Here is a 19,153-nt window from a genome sequence, read left to right as displayed (position 1 = left end):
GCATCAAGCTAGCAGCTGTAGACAATAGCATCAAGCTAGACGCTGTAGACGATAGCATCAAGCTAGCAGTTGTAAATGATAGCATTGAGCTAGCAGTGTAAATGACAGTAGCGAGCTCGCGGCTTTAAATCTAATATTCAAAGTTCAAAGTCTTACTTTTATAGCAAAGTGAATGAAGTTAAAAACTTTTTTAGTCATGAACATTTCCAACACGAGGAGCTTTGAAGTGAACAGCCACAGCCCGGCTCCATGCTTCAGTAAGTGACAGCGCTCACTGCCTTTTCAGAGATTCTCCACCTCTTTCTCCACCTCTTTCTCCACCTCTTTCTCCACCTGCGTCCTCTCGCGTTGCGTAAGTCCCAGTGACGTCACGTCAGCTAACTTCTGACAGCTAAAAGTTAGCCGCCGAGCTAAGAGGCGAGCGGCTGCGTGAAGCCGCGCTGGAGGCGGAGCAGCGCCGCAGCCACGGGCGGAGGAACCGGGAAACTCCAGGAACGAGCGGAGATGTTCTCCATTAACAACAGCAAGAGCAGCGAGACGAAAAAGGCCGAGTTACCGTCCGACCGACGGATCCACGCCGGCGGCAGGCCCCGCCCACCGCTGTAACCCGACACCTGCGGCTGTCACTCATCGAGGACGCATTCACGGACACACGGGGCGGCGGAAAAAAACGTTTTGGAAAAACAGTGTCGTTCACGAGCTGAGAACGGATGAAAGTAACTACTGTAACTACTATAATACTGTAACCACTGTAACTACTGCAACTACTATAATACTGTAACCACTGTAACTACTGCAACTACTATAATACTGTAACCACTGTAACTACTGCAACTACTATAATACTGTAACCACTGTAACTACTATAATACTGTAACCACTGTAACTACTGCAACTACTATAATACTGTAACCACTGTAACTACTATAATACTGTAACCACTGTAACTACTGCAACTACTATAATACTGTAACCACTGTAACTACTGCAACTACTATAATACTGTAACCACTGTAACTACTATAATACTGTAACCACTGTAACTACTGCAACTACTATAATACTGTAACCACTGTAACTACTGCAACTACTATAATACTGTAACCACTGTAACTACTGCAACTACTATAATACTGTAACCACTGTAACTACTGTAACTACTATAATACTGTAACCACTGTAAGTACTGCAACTACTATAATACTGTAACCACTGTAACTACTGTAACTACTATAATACTGTAACCACTGTAACTACTGCAACTACTATAATACTGTAACCACTGTAACTACTATAATACTGTAACCACTGTAACTACTGCAACTACTATAATACTGTAACCACTGTAACTACTGCAACTACTATAATACTGTAACCACTGTAACTACTGCAACTACTATAATACTGTAACCACTGTAACTACTGTAACTACTATAATACTGTAACCACTGTAAGTACTGCAACTACTATAATACTGTAACCACTGTAACTACTGTAACTACTGTAATACTGTAACCACTGTAACTACTGTAACTACTGTAATACTGTAACCACTGTAAGTACTGCAACTACTGTAATTACTGTAGTTTATTATAGGAATCTCCTCCTGACCCTGGCTGTGCAGGTTCCTCCTCTTGCTCCTGCTGAATTACTGCTTTTCTCTGTGTCTTCATGCGACTGGTTCTACTTGGTTCTAGTCCACTAGAACCACCTTCACGTGTCAGAAATGTCTGTTTACAGGAGGTTTTTTTTATTTTTTTTAAGCTCGTGGCTGATGTTAGAGAACCAGAACTTCCCATAGGGTCCGGTCTGCTCTCTCAGGGTTAGGGTTCCAGAGTCCCATCAATCTGTTCGGGTCTGCTCAGTGCGGTTCCGGGCAGAGGGGGCGTATCAACTTTCTCATACCTGGGACACGGTACTGAAGAAATCGGACTGCAGATGGCGCTGTCATCCTACTGCGCCCAGTAGGAAGCTGGCGCCAAGATCTGTATAAATCAGCTGACCAGACTCGTCACAGCAACGTCACGTGACCCTTGTGAGGAAGGCTGCAGCTCGGCAGCCGAAACGTCAAGCTGGGCAACAAACCCCTGGCCTGATTATAAGAATCAAAACTGTTAACACACAAGAAGGCCTGATGAATCTGATCGGACTACCGGTTCTGGGGCTGCTCTGTGGCCCCCGTTTGACCGGACATCTCTCTCTGCTGATCCCAGCCCGAAACACCAGGAAGAACCGGGACCAGTTCGTCTTCACTCAGACCACTTCAGGAGGTGGTCTGGACCACTTCCCCAGGAGGTCTGGACCACATATGATCTCATGTGTTTGGTGGTTCGGTTTCCTCAGCTCCTGTTCTGGTGGTTCTTCACAGAACGGGTCGGGTCATCGTGGGTTTCCAGAGTACAGTTGTAGAACCCAAAGACCTGGACTCGACCCGGACCGTTCTCAGTCCTCCTCCACTGAGGTTCCAGGAGAGCGAAGCCTCCGGACACGGCCGGTCAAAAGCCGGGCTGGCTGCCGTGGAACCGAGAAGCAAGACGCCTCGGGACCAACCGGAACCCCCAGAACCCCTGGATCCCCGGACTCCCGGACCCCCGAAACCCCCGGATCCCCAAAACAGGCGCAGTGGAACCGAGGATGAAGGTTCTTGAATGTTCTTGTGGTGAAAACAGCTGATTCTCAGTGGAGCTGCAGTACCAGCTAAACATGGAGTTCCACTGGGTTCTGTCCTAGAACCTATACTGAAGTTAAACATAGCAAGCAAGTAAGTAAAACTCATTTATAAGGCGCTTTTCACAGACGTCAGTCACAAAGTGCTTCACAGAGTAAAAATCACAAAAAAACGATTCACAGCACATAAGAACGTAAACAGTCCATGTTCCTGCCAAGACGGCGCTGCCCGGGGTCCAGAAGGCCTCCTCAAACAAATATGTCTTCAAGAGTTTCTTGAAGCCTCCACCGAGTCCAGGGAGCAGGTCTGGAGGAAGCTGGTTCCAGAGGCGCGGGGCAGTGGGTGTAAAAGAGCGTTCACCCCCAGTTTCAAAACGAGTCCGGGACTCTCAAAAGGTTCTGGTCTGGACCTCAGGCTCCGGGCCGAGCTGTAGGGTGTGATGAGGTCTCTGGCGGACATGGGGGTCTGGCCATGTAGAGCTCAGAAGGTTTTAAACTGGATACAGAGCACAGCAGGGAGCCAGTGGAGGGACTGTAACGGGTGTGACGTGGAACCTCCAGGTGGCGCTGGTCAGCAGGTTCTAACAGCTGGAAGAAACAGGTTCTAACAGCTGGAAGAAACAGGTTCTAACAGCTGGAAGAAACAGGTTCTAACAGCTGGAAGAAACAGGTTCTAACAGCTGGAAGAAACAGGTTCTAACAGCTGGAAGAAACAGGTTCTAACAGCTGGAAGAAACAGGTTCCAACAGCTGGAAGGAACAGGTTCCAACAGCTGGAAGAAACAGGTTCTAACAGCTGGAAGAAACAGGTTCTAACAGCTGGAAGGAACAGGTTCTAACATCTGGAAGAAACAGGTTCTAACAGCTGGAAGAAACAGGTTCTAACAGCTGGAAGGAACAGGTTCTAACAGCTGGAAGGAACAGGTTCTAACAGCTGGAAGAAACAGGTTCTAACAGCTGGAAGAAACAGGTTCTAACAGCTGGAAGAAACAGGTTCTAACAGCTGGAAGAAACAGGTTCTAACAGCTGGAAGAAACAGGTTCCAACAGCTGGAAGGAACAGGTTCCAACAGCTGGAAGAAACAGGTTCTAACAGCTGGAAGAAACAGGTTCTAACAGCTGGAAGGAACAGGTTCTAACATCTGGAAGAAACAGGTTCTAACAGCTGGAAGAAACAGGTTCTAACAGCTGGAAGGAACAGGTTCTAACAGCTGGAAGGAACAGGTTCTAACAGCTGGAAGAAACAGGTTCTAACAGCTGGAAGGAACAGGTTCTAACAGCTGGAAGAAACAGGTTCTAACAGCTGGAAGGAACAGGTTCTAACAGCTGGAAGAAACAGGTTCTAACAGCTGGAAGAAACAGGTTCTAACAGCTGGAAGAAACAGGTTCTAACAGCTGGAAGAAACAGGTTCCAACAGCTGGAAGGAACAAGTTCTAACAGCTGGAAGAAACAGGTTCTAACAGCTGGAAGAAACAGGTTCTAACAGCTGGAAGGAACAGGTTCTAACATCTGGAAGAAACAGGTTCTAACAGCTGGAAGAAACAGGTTCTAACAGCTGGAAGGAACAGGTTCCAACAGCTGGAAGAAACAGGTTCTAACAGCTGGAAGGAACAGGTTCTAACATCTGGAAGAAACAGGTTCTAACAGCTGGAAGAAACAGGTTCTAACAGCTGGAAGGAACAGGTTCTAACATCTGGAAGAAACAGGTTCTAACAGCTGGAAGAAACAGGTTCTAACAGCTGGAAGGAACAGGTTCTAACAGCTGGAAGGAACAGGTTCTAACAGCTGGAAGGAACAGGTTCTAACAGCTGGAAGGAACAGGTTCTAACAGCTGGAAGGAACAGGTTCTAACAGCTGGAAGGAACAGGTTCTAACAGCTGGAAGGAACAGGTTCTAACAGCTGGAAGGAACAGGTTCTAACAGCTGGAAGGAACAGGTTCTAACAGCTGGAAGAAACAGGTTCCAACAGCTGGAAGGAACAGGTTCTAACATCTGGAAGAAACAGGTTCTAACAGCTGGAAGAAACAGGTTCTAACATCTGGAAGAAACAGGTTCTAACAGCTGGAAGAAACAGGTTCTACACTCAAAAAAAAAAATTTATTTACTTAAAAATGCTGCTTCAAGTGGTTGCACGCAACTGCGTTGAGTAGCAGTTAATAAACCAGTTTTCATACCAAATACTCAATATATTTAAGTATTCTGCACAACAGTGACATAAGTGACATCAACTGAATTGGGTTACTTTCTTTTTATGTATGAAGCTTAAATTTAATTCATGTGATACAGTTAAGTTCAGCAAATGAACTGGATATACCTTACAGTTATACAAGACTGTTGAGTCACAGTAACTTGATATGGTTAGGTTAGACTTAATTGAGTTTATTTTATCCAAATAAAATGACATTTAAAAAGCTGTTAACAAAGGGGGGAGTCACATCTTTTCTCAAAACAGCACTTTTATTAATCACTCAAAGTGTTACACAGAAAAAGCTTGTTCACTTATTTTAACAATGTGCCATTAGAAATTTGACAATCACTGAAATATGACAACATAAACAGTCTGAGCCAAACTAACAATATCACGCCAGAGCATTTGGTCCCTGTTTCAGAGTCATTTGGAACTTCTCCCTTTCAGGCACACTAACAGTAAGAAATTACTAAATATATTCACAGTCAAAACTGCAGTTCAAGTAGTCAAATAAAAGCATTTCAGTGCAATAGCCTCCAGGTCACAAAACTAACATTTCCTCCAAACAGCACTTTATTAACCACTCCAAGCAGTGTATTATATAAAAACAGCAGAAAATTGCTTGTAACTTGCACAAGTATGAAGATTACATGTTGGATTTTAAGGAAGTGCCATTAGAAATTTGACAAACTCTGAAATATAGCATAAAAAGTCTGTCAGCCAAACCAACAATATCACTACTGAGCATTTGGCCCATGGATAACAGTTGGAAACCACTACTTGAGAGTCATTTAGAACTTCTCCCTTTCAGCCACATTGACAGTAAAATAAGTACAAAAATATATCAAGTCAAAATTGCAGTTTAAGTAGTAAAACAAAAAAACTTCAGTGCACTTTATTGCCTCTCGGTCACAAAACTAACATTTTCTCCAAACGGCTTTTAACCACTCAAAGCAGTGTGTTACATAAAAACAGCTTAAAACTGCTTGTAACATGCACACGTATGACGATTACATGTTCGATTTTAACAAAGTGCCATTAGAAATTTGACATAATCACTGAAATATCGTGACAACATGAAGAGACCATGAGCCAAACCAACATAATTATGAGAGAGCATTCGGTCCATGGTGAACAGTTTGAAATCACCGCTTTAAAGTCATTTAGAACTTCTCCGTCTCAGGCACATTAACAGTGAAAAAAATGACAAAAAAATATTAACAGTCAAAACGGCTGTTCACGTCATCCAACAACAAAAACATTTCAGCACACCAGGTCACGAAACTGCTCCAGTGGCATGCATTCATTCCAGTAGTTTGTTTTTGAGAACCTGGATTTTGGCTGAAAGCCTGTGTGTATCCAGTTCCATCAGGATCTTTTGAATAAATTCAAACATGTACCTGAGGTCAGGTGGATATTTCAGGTTGAGGTCGTAGATGATACCGAACAGTAAGGCACAAGCAGTGGCGACATCTTTGAGTCCGGACAGCAGCTGCACACCTTCAACTATGATGCCCACATCGTCTGGAAGACCATCAACACTGGACCCGGATGATGCATCACATAGACGCCGATGACTGTCTGATCCAGATCTGTCTGGATGTCATCAGGCCTCTCACTCTTATAAACAGACAAAAAAGGACAACATTTAATAACTCTTCCACTGAAAGCACATAATTCACATGAAAGTTGCACCGCTTTAATACTGACTTTAATAATTGAAAAACTGAATAAAACAAATCAAAACACTGATGACAGCATAACCATTCAATGAGGAATGAAAATATCACTTTAAAACAATTGATAGAACTGGGGATGTTTTCAACAAAGGGTTTTCATAGCAGCAGCCCCCCCCAGAGGTCCGTAGTTGAATCAGACTGCTGTGAATCAATTGTCGAATATTCAACTGGAAATTGGCCCTCAGAGAGGCAGAGCTCCGCCACCGCTCCAATCAGTCACCAACAACCAGAAGAACACCAGGTATCATAATAAAACAGCATTGTGATCGGAGTGGAGCGCTGTCTGTCGCCCTCTCTCCCTGTGTGTGTGTGTGTGTGTGTGTGTGTGTGTGTGTGTGTGTTTATCTGAAAAGGAAAACCGAAAAGCCACATAATTATGTTATTTTACTTCATTTTAATTTGAAAATGGACCGGATTCTGTCATATTTTCTGTTCCCGACTTCCTGTGTGGTGCGACCTGCTGTGTCCAGCTGTACAGCCGGCGGCGCACGGCATGCGGAGAAAACAGGAGCGGAGCGCCGCTACGGCAAGCTGTTTTAACATTGAATGCCTAGACTGCACTATCCGGAACGAAGACTGCGGATATCCACAACTCCATTCTGACCAGGCGTAATGAATTTTGGATATCCGGAATTTTCATTAAAGATATGTATAATGTAGTTTTGACTATCCGAAAGGACTGATAGAGATATCTACATTTCAGTTTCGCCTAGTCAAAACTAAGATTTAGATATCTCTAATGACGTCACTGAAAACGTCAAGAAACACATCACATATCCTAAATGACAATTACAGGTATCTGTAATTGAGTTTCCACTAGGCGAAATGTAAGTTAAAGATATCTTAAACCTCACTATGACGTGTCGGAATGACGTTGCTCTATTTTAGATATCCACAAATGCGTAACTTCCCAACCCCGCCAGAAAAAACAGGAAGCTTATGGCAAATGAAGCTTTCCATGGCGGCAGTGTTAAACAATGTTGTACAGAAATGCCACGGAGTAGAACGAGCCCTCAGTCAGGGCGTCTGCGGGGAGAGAGAGCATCGTGCTGTCCAAAGCTGTCAAAGTAATGCAGAACGAACTGAACAGTTGCTGTCGCCGGACACAAAAAATGTGCTTATAGCCTGTTTAGATGAGCTGCGAACGCTCATTTACATAAATGTACCGGCCGTGGGAAACCGAGGTTTCTCTGTGAGGCGCATTTGTGGCATTTAGAGCCATTAGTGGATTAAGAACTGTTGTTATATAAAGCAGTGTCTAACTCTGACCAGTAGAGGGCGCGTTCGCTACACGGTGTGTTCGGGTGTCGGGATAGTCTCACGTGACTACACTCCGAAAACAGGAACACACACGGAAGCCCTGAATGTATCAACTGTGGTGTTAAAATACATATTTTTGCTCTTTACAGAACCAAAATAAAAGAAATTCAAGTTAAATGTGTAGCGGAGGGCCACTTCGCCTCGAGCCACGATACACATTCGGTTCAAATCAGCATTTCACCGCTTCCCGCCTGAAAGTGGGAGGAGTAATTCGACGACATTATGGATATCTGCAACGTCATTTCGTCTAGTCAAAACTGTCATTCAAGATATCTTTAATTCCATTTCGCCTAGGCAGAATTGTAATTACAGATATCTCCATGTTTTAGATATCTCTATCAAAATGAATTGAAGATATCTCTAACATAATTTCAGATATCTACAATCAAGTTTTGCCAATCCGTAATTCCCATTTGAGATATCTACAACATTATTTTGACTAGGCGTTACTTTAATTTAAGATATCTACAACGAATTCCGCCGAGTCAAAACTGAATTATGGATATCCATAAAGAAACATGTAGATATCTGTAACTGAGGAGGGGTTGGAGATATCTGGAATTGGAATTTTGACTATCCTTAATTCACTTGCAGATATCTGTAACTCATATTGCAGATATCTACAACTGAGTTATGGATAGGCGAAATGATGCAACCCATACACATGAATGGCAAAAGTGACGACATTTCTCCTAGGAAGAATGTATTTGTGGATATCTGAGATGATAATTTCGGATAGTAGAAATAGAGTTGTTGATATCTCTATCACTCTTTTTGACTAGGAGGAACTGAATTACAGATATCTTTCACGAATATCCAGTGCCATACGCCACGGTCCACGGCGCAAGCCGCTCCCCCACGCCTCCTGTATGAACCATCATATAGGTTAACAGGGGCGCTCCCCCCCCCGTCAGCGGAACTGCCCAACCATGTGAAAGACTCCCTATCTCTCAATGATAAAGAATCCTTGAAAAAATTCCTGGATCCAGACAGTGATCCGGATCTTCACCAAAATTTAATGGATTCTAAGTTAGCTCAAGACCCACCTTTCCACTAAGTTTCATTGCAATCCGTCAATTACTTTTTCCGTAATGTTGCTAACAGACCAACCAACAAAGCAACAAACTGACGTGATTACATCACCTCCTTGGAGGAGGTAACTATTGAAAGTCAGACCTAGACAACACTTACTGTGTATTCCTTCACTTCTCAGGGTCTTCATTGAGATACAAAGCTAGTGCTTTGAGGCAGCAGGCTCTCCTTGTTTCAATGGAGTCATTCTGAAAAACACAACAGGAAATATATTGTATGAAGAAGTCACTGACATTTAGAAGATGAAGAAAGAAGAAAACTGTCCAGAGAGTCAGTTGGCCAGTCAGTCTTTATGCAGAGGTCATACAGATATTCATAAAATCAGTTCACTAGCTTTTGCCAATTAGCAATGAGAGCAGAGCACACAAGAGTGAAAGGCAACAGTTGGCTACTAGTGTTATGTGAATTGTGTATAAGTGGGGGTGGGGACAAATTTATCATGCGAGCATCCACAGCAACTGAGGTATCCATTATTATTCAAGTAATTACACAAACCTGGTCAATAACAGCCATAATGGTTGTGATTTTGCATCCTGCTGCTCCTCCTTTCTAAGCAGCACTCGAGCCAACTTGTCAGAACAGTGGTCCAGCTGCGACATGAACTTTGCGATGAGCGGGATGGTGGTTATTCACGAGAACTCCGCACATACCTAGGGACAAGACCCAACAGACAAAAACAAAAGCACAAAGTACAAAAGAAGGTCAACATACAACTTAAAATATACAAATGAGTAGAGCTTTAGGTAAATATGCTAATTATCTCTGGATCCAGCAACTCCACAGCAGTGGAATAATTCTCCTTATGACGCTCAGCTTTGGGCTCGGTGTGTTAGTTTGATCACAGTTCGTGTTTCAAGAGGATGATTGTGATTGTTACAGACAGCCTCCCTCTGGACCTGGAGGGAAGGAGACCTGGGAGAGACCAGACCTCTGAGACAACACAGGTGCGCCCGACCCTCAGCAAAATGTGGAGGAAGCTTATACAATTGAGCTGAACCGACAGGACAAAACATGTGGCTTTAATCACCACCAGCAGAATGAAAAAGTGGCGCTGGCTGCAGACAACTAACACCAAGCCAAAAGCAGAGCATAACAGGATATTTGTGTGAATGCTGGAGGCATTCACACAAATATTTTCAACCAATTAGCAAAAACATTAAAGTTGTGACATGAAGCAAAGAAAATTTACTTATGACCTGCAAATTAAAACTTGCCTCATCTTCCATAAAGAGAGCCGGCCATCTACTTTTGAATTCTGCGATGAAGGGCATGTCTTGAACCACTTCATGCCACTGATGAGCAAAGGTTTTCACCATTTTCTCTTTTATCACCTGACGATTGTTCCTTTTCTTGACCTCAGATAGCAGTTCCACTCGCTCCTTCTCAAGACTCTATGTCTTCTCCAGCTGGGTAAAGAGGGCAGAAATTGACCTCGGCTCTCCTGGGTTTCTTCACTTGGTTCGGACTTGAGGAGCTACCAGGCTGTCTGTTTTTCATGGAGTTGATGGTCATTTCTGGGCATCCCAAGCTCCTCAGCTTCGTACAGAAGTTGCCCATTTTGTACTTCAAGCTTATTTTCCAACCGTAGTATCCAGTAACAGATCCCTGTTCCTTTAAGCATGGATGTTTAAGGATCAAAGCTCCTGCAACATCGTCTAATTGTGCAGAGGTAGGGTATCCTGTTGTGTACTTCATTATTTCAGAAGCCAAGGCCTGCAGAATGTCTGACCTGACTTTGGAGCTTGGGTTCAGCCGCTTGCCTTCAGCAAGGAATTCCTGGTTTGCCTTTGACAGCTGCATCTCTGCTTCGTAAGAGAACGGAGGAATAGGGAAGTTGCTTGGCCAGCCTTGATGCCTTAGAGATGAGGCTGGAGACCCAGCTGACTCAGAGGATGAAAGTATATCAGTGTCGACACAGGAATCATCCATCTGCTGACTGGAGGCCTGTGTTGACTGATCATTCAGTAGAATTACTTTTAATGTCCCTTTGTCTTGGATATCTGCTGTTGAAGTCAGGTTCATAAACTGGTCGAAGTCACTGTCCATGTACTGCAGTCTGAACTGTCCTTCAATTCCACACTGTTTCTGAATTTCAAATGTAAGACTGTCCACAGAGTCCGGTATTCCAGAAGACAAAGTCAGCTTCACACAGTTATCTTCTCCGAGAACAATCCCAAGCTTTGCTGGAGTAGACATTGTGTGCACCTGCGACTCTTATTCTGAAAGAGAGAGAATATTAAAGTAAAACAGAGCACAACACCATGACAAACATATTTGTGACATCTTTACACCCCCCCCACCCACACCCACACCCACACACACACCCACACCCACACACACACCCACACCCACACACACAAAAGAACCAGTGGATGTTACAGATGAGAAATTCATGTCTACTATATTGTGTAAGTTTTGATTAGTCAGAAAAATGTTTGGTAAGTTTTGGGTTAGTATGAATAAGATTTTGTGCAAAACACACAAATATTCCTTTGTATTACCTGAAGAATGTATGTATCGTTTCAAAGTCACCATCCGTAAAGTGCCAACTTTGTAATCACAGAGGGGGCAACGATCCACAAGCTGACTGTGGGCAATCACACATCTCTTGGAGAAGGATCCAACTCGAAGGATCTGTAGTGCTCTCTGTACCATGAGCTTCATTTTTTTGCTATGAAGACAAGTTGGTCTTTCAAAACACATCTGCACAACTTCGGCAAAGTCTGGCAGTCCACCAACAAACCCATGCACTATTATCATGCCACTTCTGAAGCTGATGCCATCAACAGATACATTCTGTGCCAGATTAACAACACTGAGATCAGGGTACTTCTGACGGAGGCCATCTGCTACTTCCTCTTTAAGGACATCAAGAGGAACCGTTGAGACTCCTGCAACCTCGAGAAAGTTTTTTTCACAGCTTGATGAAAACAAACTATGGGCAATCATGAGCTGATGTTCCGTGGCCAAAGACAGTGTTATGTTTTTAAAACAGTTGGTATGCCTCACAACTGGTTTAAAATAACTGTGCTTTGATTCAAACCTCAGAGTCCAGAAAGAAACGAGTGGACCAAAGAGAAGGACTAGTGCTGGATAATGTTCCAGGTAGTGGTGCTTTGGTAGCAGTTTTCTTTCAGGGAAGAGTGTGCAATACCGGTATCTGTGCTCAGATATTTTAGTCTCCAAGTATGCAGTTGACTCATTCGTATGTACAGGGCAAACAACAAGACCAACAATATCCTTCAAATCTAATATTAGCTGCCAAGCTGGTTCGTCTTCTGGAATTAATTTTCCAACAATCAGGGGTATTAGCCTTAACAAACACCAATTTTCGTGCGAGTTTCCACCAATATTTCTCTTAATGTGGAAAGCACGCGGCAATAACTGAGGCCGATTTTTTTTATCCCCCCATTTGTATGGGAAAGCCTGAATTAAATCATTTCAACAGTCAAAAGTGAAGTACTTCTTAGCTAAAAGCAATCCAAAGCATTCAGCAAGTTCAACGGGTACTATCTCCTCAAAAAGGCCATGTGCCCGATCTGGGGGGAAACCTGCTGTAACCTCAAAAAATGAAAGGCTCTCAGTTAAAGCACATGTAGGTTTGACTCCAAAACAGGGTTTACCTTGTTCACGTGCACTTGCTACGTGTGCACAATGTAGTTCTTTCGTTCTGAGACTGAAGCCACCCTCTTTGACCTCCTGTGACTGAATTTCACTGCGTGTAGCAGTACAAAACCGACAGACAAAATCTCCAGAAAAACTCTCCACGAACCCAGCTAATCCATGCGCTCCAAGGTTGTCGGCCACGACACACACAACAGTACCTCTGATGAATGTTCCCAGATGACCAATGAAAATTCCCTGTTGCTCTAATGTGACAATATCACGCAGGAAAGGTTCAAATATTTTTTTATAACCAAATGTTCTCACATCTTCACTTTTACAAAGCAATGCAAGATAAAATGAGTTCATGATGACTGACAAACTGGCAGCAAGTTCCCTAAAATCCAATAAACACCACAAAGTTTATGTTTTTTTCGTGGCGTCCCTAAGGGATTGCAAATTTCAAAGTCATCTATGTAGAGGTACAATGACAGTCTTAATTCCTCACCTGAGAGAAACACATTATTTTTGAAGTGACAACCATCTTGATAACATCTATACTCCCCATGTACCGATTGTTGATCTGAGTGACTCTCAACAACTTTGTTGAGAATATCTTTCTTTTTGAGTAACTGCTCTAACGTTTTAAGAACAGGAATATACTGGAAGGTTTGTTTTGTTTTTGAGTCAAGAATATACTCTACTGGATCGACAATGTCAAATTTTTCTTTGTAATACTTCCTGCGTTTATGAGCAGTAGCGAGGGGACCATCCTTTGCTATACTTTTTAACAATGGGTTACATGAAGATAATGCAGCAGTCAATTCTTTAATCACTGTCTGGTCAACAGAGACATTGTGATTTCTGAGAGTTTCTTCAATTGCTTCATTTGATATTGGCACTGACGCAGATCCTATCCAATAATGCAATTCAGCGAGCAGTTCATCTATTGCTGTGCGTGGAACATGGAAATAGTTTTCAAGTTTTAGTAAAAGAGATCCTAATTTCAGTTCTATAGTCTTGAATAAATGCAGTTCTTCTGTTTCAGTTTCTATATCACTATCTGAATCGACATCACACTCACCACATCGAGCTGAATTATCAACGTCACCATCTGCTAAATGTTCTGCTCCACTAGTGTTTATGATGCCTACTTTAAAATCTTTAAGAGAATAAGGGGTGTGTTTTCTACTTCTGTGGGACTTGTAAGTACCATAAATATTAGTCTGGAAAGAACAGCCTTGAAACACACAATTCACAGTCTCATGGTTCTTCAGATGGTTATTGATGTGACAAAAATATTCTTGTGCTGATCCTATGGAGGTGCTTGGACACAAATGACAGTTAAAAGTAGCTGAACTAACACATTTTCAACACTTTGATCAGTATGTGACCTGCTTAAATGACTATGAAGAGCATTCCAAGTTTTGAATACACACGGGCAATCAGAATAAGTGCATGGGTATGGGTGTCTGCGGCCGAAATTGTCATGAGCCAACCTGTAGTGTTTTCGCAGACGGACTCTTGTTGATACCGTGGCCCCACAGTCTTTACAAGACCACATTCATATCTGTTGAAAAAAGAAATTGAAATTAGAATCACATTAAAATCAGACGACTCCTATGGAATACAGGTGATACTCAGAACATTTGAATAGCCTGAAAAATTCCATGCATTTCTGCAACAACATTTTAAAGGTAAAAGGTAAGTATTATGCAGACAAAAATTTTGCAAATCAATATAGTTCAAGCTTTTGTGTGTGATACTGTGAGCCTACAATGGTGAAGTTTTCCCCACTATTTAAATTTTCAGAGTTTTGGGGTTTGAAGTTTTCATAAGTCGGAAATCATAATCGGCAAAATTACAACAAAGAGATGCTTGAGATATCTCACTTTGCATGTAATGACTCTATAAAATGTATTGGTTACACTTTGTTGATTTTCCTTAATAAAACAACTTTTACTTCATATTCTAATTTTCCGAGTATCACCTGTAGATCATTCCACAGCCTTCCAAGGCCTCCCCTTCTTTGACCCAATGACCATTTGGTGAAATATTATTCTTTAAAGTATTTTAACATTTTAAATTGTTTACGCTACGTTTTTATGTTGTGCCACATAAAGGATGACAACACGTTTAAAAATCGTCACACTTCTTACCGTCTATTATTTCTTAGCGCGCTCCGCCATTTTGAAAAGTGAAAGGTTAAGCTTCTCAGAAACTAGAGTACCAAAATCAATCCCCAGTTTTCCATACGATGTATGCAATTTTAAACTTGGAAAACTGTATAGCACATAAAGGCAGGATAAGTCGGAGCCTAACCAATAACACTCGCGCGGAATTCCAGTGGGTTCCACCTGGAATGAGCCCTTACTACACAGGGTTCCCGCCAGGCCTTTTCAGTCCGGGCGCAGCGGCGCCGTTAGCAGCGTCAGCAGCGACAGAACACGCGCCTCTCCCTCCCCTCCATCTGCAGCGTGGAGCCACATGGATGTGGAAAATACACAGCACCTCGTATGGCAGCGTCAGTCTCCAGCTTATGAGTACAACTGCATGGCCTCGCTGACCGAGCTAAAGACGCTAACGAGCTAATGCAACTAACCGAACTACGTCGCTGCCTACAGAAACACGTGGTGTTCTGGTGCCCGGACTCGTTCTCGCTAATTCCAGTCGATGTCTGTAGTGTATGGGAACTGCAGAAACTGTACTTGATTTATGAAGTTATGGCAGTAAAAAGGCGAAAACTTACCTCTGCTTCGACGATAGCTGCAGATTCATCCAGGTGAGGTTTTACGTCTCCTCCTTCTTCTTCTTCTTTTTACGGCAGATTAGGCACAGTGCGGTGCAGTGCTGCCACACACAGGTGATTTTGCGCTAATGCAGCTTCATCTTCTGGGGCCTAAATCCTGCTGTACAGATCCGTTGTCAAAAGAAAGTGAACTACTGCACATGCAATCTCCCTCTCACTCCATCCCTCACCCAGTATTGTCTTAAGTGAATATGTTTTAGTCCCAACTTTTCCAAATTTATAAACAATATTTTCGTCTGTTCTGTGTTCACTGGACATTTCATTATGACGTGACTCACTGACTCTGAGGATTCACAGTGGTGAGGTTTCCCTGTGAGCACCTGCAAAGTTTTCATGACCCAACCTGATTCCTTCTGCACATGTGTGAAACGCGTCGAACACACCGTACAAAATTTGTTTTGAAAAAACAAATGAAAATTAAAAAATAAAAACGAATAAAACTTAGCGAACAGAGGGGTACACAACACGACAAGAAGAAGAAGAGAAAACAACAGTGTGAATGCCTCCAGCATTCACACAATAAAGACAGATTCAGGACTTAAAATTTTCAAAGTTTTTTGTAACCTTTATGTTTTTCAAACCCTGCAAAGTTTTAAAATAAAGATCCATTACAATTTGAAATTCCTGTATGATACAGGCTGAATAAAATATTTTCCAAATAAGTTATTCAAAATAAATTAAAAATTAAATTTCAAAATAAATTCAAAATAAAAATTCAATAAAACCAGTAGTGGGGGAGGTAATATAAACTTCCTTGATTGTGAACGAGATTAGAGGAGATGTGTGGTGTCCTTTAAGGGACAAACATGTCGACTGCGTTGCTTTTTGGTTTTGCATGATTTTTACATGACAGATTTGAGTAGGGGTAACTAATACAACCAAGTAAACCTAACATTGCATATTTTTGCTTTCAACCAACACAACCAACTTAAGTTGAAAAAAAACTTGTAGTTTTTGAGTAATTAAAAAGAAATACTATACTTTACAACGAACTATAGTAACATTTCCTTTTTTTGAGTGTAACAGCTGGAAGAAACAGGTTCTAACAGCTGGAAGGAACAGGTTCTAACAGCTGGAAGAAACAGGTTCTAACAGCTGGAAGAAACAGGTTCTAACAGCTGGAAGGAACAGGTTCTAACAGCTGGAAGGAACAGGTTCTAACAGCTGGAAGAAACAGGTTCTAACAGCTGGAAGAAACAGGTTCTAACAGCTGGAAGGAACAGGTTCTAACAGCTGGAAGAAACAGGTTCTAACCAGCTGGAAGGAACAGGTTCTAACAGCTGGAAGAAACAGGTTCTAACAGCTGGAAGAAACAGGTTCTAACAGCTGGAACAAACAGGTTCTAACCAGCTGGAAGAAACAGGTTCTAACAGCTGGAAGGAACAGGTTCTAACAGCTGGAAGAAACAGGTTCTAACAGCTGGAACAAACAGGTTCTAACAGCTGGAACAAACAGGTTCTAACCAGCTGGAAGAAACAGGTTCTAACAGCTGGAAGGAACAGGTTCTAACAGCTGGAAGAAAAAGGTTCTAACAGCTGGAAGAAACAGGTTCTAACAGCTGGAAGGAACAAGTTCTAACAGCTGGAAGGAACAGGTTCTAACAGCTGGAAGAAACAGGTTCTAACAGCTGGAAGGAACAGGTTCTAACAGCTGGAAGAAACAGGTTCTAACAGCTGGAAGAAAAAGGTTCTAACAGCTGGAAGGAACAGGTTCTAACAGCTGGAAGGAACAGGTTCTAACAGCTGGAAGAAACAGGTTCTAACAGCTGGAACAAACAGGTTCTAACAGCTGGAACAAACAGGTTCTAACCAGCTGGAAGAAACAGGTTCTAACAGCTGGAAGGAACAGGTTCTAACAGCTGGAAGAAAAAGGTTCTAACAGCTGGAAGAAACAGGTTCTAACAGCTGGAAGGAACAAGTTCTAACAGCTGGAAGGAACAGGTTCTAACAGCTGGAAGGAACAGGTTCTAACAGCTGGAAGAAACAGGTTCTAACATCTGGAAGAAAAAGGTTCTAACAGCTGGAAGAAACAGGTTCTAACAGCTGGAAGAAAAAGGTTCTAACAGCTGGAAGAAACAGGTTCTAACAGCTGGAACAAACAGGTTCTAACAGCTGGAAGGAACAGGTTCTAACAGCTGGAAGAAAAAGGTTCTAACAGCTGGAAGAAACAGGTTCTAACAGCTGGAAGAAAAAGGTTCTAACAGCTGGAAGAAACAGGTTCTAACAGCTGGAACAAACAGGTTCTAACAGCTGGAAGGAACAGGTTCTAACAGCTGGAAGGAACAAGTTCTAACAGCTGGAAGGAACAGGTTCTAACAGCTGGAAGGAACAAGTTCTAACAGCTGGAAGGAACAGGTTCTAACAGCTGGAAGGAACAGGTTCTAACAGCTGGAAGGAACAGGTTCTAACAGCTGGAAGAAACAGGTTCTAACAGCTGGAAGGAACAGGTTCTAACAGCTGGAAGAAACAGGTTCTAACAGCTGGAAGGAACAGGTTCTAACAGCTGGAAGGAACAGGTTCTAACAGCTGGAAGGAACAGGTTCTAACAGCTGGAAGAAACAGGTTCTAACAGCTGGAAGGAACAGGTTCTAACAGCTGGAAGAAACAGGTTCTAACAGCTGGAAGGAACAAGTTCTAACAGCTGGAAGAAACAGGTTCTAACAGCTGGAAGGAACAGGTTCTAACAGCTGGAAGAAACAGGTTCTAACCAGCTGGAAGGAACAGGTTCTAACAGCTGGAAGAAACAGGTTCTAACAGCTGGAAGGAACAGGTTCTAACCAGCTGGAAGGAACTGGTTCTAACAGCTGGAAGAAACAGGTTCTAACAGCTGGAAGGAACTGGTTCTAACCAACTGGAAGAAACAGGTTCTAACCAACTGGAAGGAACAGGTTCTAACAGCTGGAAGAAACAGGTTCTAACAGCTGGAAGGAACTGGTTCTAACAGCTGGAACAAACAGGTTCTAACCAGCTGGAAGGAACAGGTTCTAACAGCTGGAACAAACAGGTTCTAACCAGCTGGAAGGAACAGGTTCTAACAGCTGGAAGAAACAGGTTCTAACAGCTGGAAGAAACAGGTTCTAACAGCTGGAAGGAACAGGTTCTAACAGCTGGAAGAAACAGGTTCTAACAGCTGGAAGGAACAGGTTCTAACAGCTGGAAGAAACAGGTTCTAACCAGCTGGAAGGAACAGGTTCTAACAGCTGGAAGAAACAGGTTCTAACAGCTGGAAGAAACAGGTTCTAACAGCTGGAACAAACAGGTTCTAACCAGCTGGAAGAAACAGGTTCTAACAGCTGGAAGGAACAGGTTCTAACAGCTGGAAGAAACAGGTTCTAACAGCTGGAACAAACAGGTTCTAACAGCTGGAACAAACAGGTTCTAACCAGCTGGAAGAAACAGGTTCTAACAGCTGGAAGGAACAGGTTCTAACAGCTGGAAGAAAAAGGTTCTAACAGCTGGAAGAAACAGGTTCTAACAGCTGGAAGGAACAAGTTCTAACAGCTGGAAGGAACAGGTTCTAACAGCTGGAAGGAACAGGTTCTAACAGCTGGAAGAAACAGGTTCTAACAGCTGGAAGAAAAAGGTTCTAACAGCTGGAAGGAACAGGTTCTAACAGCTGGAAGAAACAGGTTCTAACAGCTGGAACAAACAGGTTCTAACAGCTGGAACAAACAGGTTCTAACCAGCTGGAAGAAACAGGTTCTAACAGCTGGAAGGAACAGGTTCTAACAGCTGGA

The 19,153-nt window shown here is 42.7% G+C and overlaps 2 protein-coding genes and 1 long non-coding RNA gene across 3 annotated transcripts in view; all 3 read right to left on the bottom strand.

Moving 5' to 3' along the window:
- Positions 1 to 601, bottom strand: part of LOC115398276 (hamartin-like) — a 37,767-nt gene extending 37,166 nt beyond the window's left edge. Inside the window, exon 1 of the mRNA XM_030104959.1 lies at positions 157 to 601. The gene's annotated coding sequence lies outside the window, so the exon portion shown is untranslated. The remainder of the gene's footprint in view (positions 1 to 156) is intronic.
- Positions 602 to 5,126: 4,525 nt separating this feature from the next.
- On the bottom strand, positions 5,127 to 9,649 carry LOC115398814 (uncharacterized). Its single transcript, XR_003932602.1, has 3 exons — positions 9,501 to 9,649; positions 9,105 to 9,193; positions 5,127 to 6,474 (listed from the first exon to the last, which is right to left on the bottom strand). It is a non-coding gene; the product is annotated as an uncharacterized LOC115398814 (long non-coding RNA).
- Positions 9,650 to 10,219: 570 nt separating this feature from the next.
- Positions 10,220 to 15,386, bottom strand: LOC115398273 (uncharacterized). Its single transcript, XM_030104956.1, has 3 exons — positions 15,358 to 15,386; positions 11,507 to 13,967; positions 10,220 to 11,224 (listed from the first exon to the last, which is right to left on the bottom strand). The coding sequence occupies exons 1-2, from the start codon at positions 15,384 to 15,386 to the stop codon at positions 12,974 to 12,976; spliced, it is 1,023 nt and encodes a 340-aa protein (XP_029960816.1). The 3' UTR covers positions 10,220 to 11,224; positions 11,507 to 12,973.
- Between the last annotated feature and the right edge of the window lie 3,767 nt (positions 15,387 to 19,153).

This window comes from Salarias fasciatus, chromosome 12 (assembly GCF_902148845.1).
Source record: "Salarias fasciatus chromosome 12, fSalaFa1.1, whole genome shotgun sequence".
NCBI lineage: Eukaryota > Metazoa > Chordata > Actinopteri > Blenniiformes > Blenniidae > Salarias > Salarias fasciatus.
This window is presented reverse-complemented; position numbering and strand designations above follow the sequence as displayed.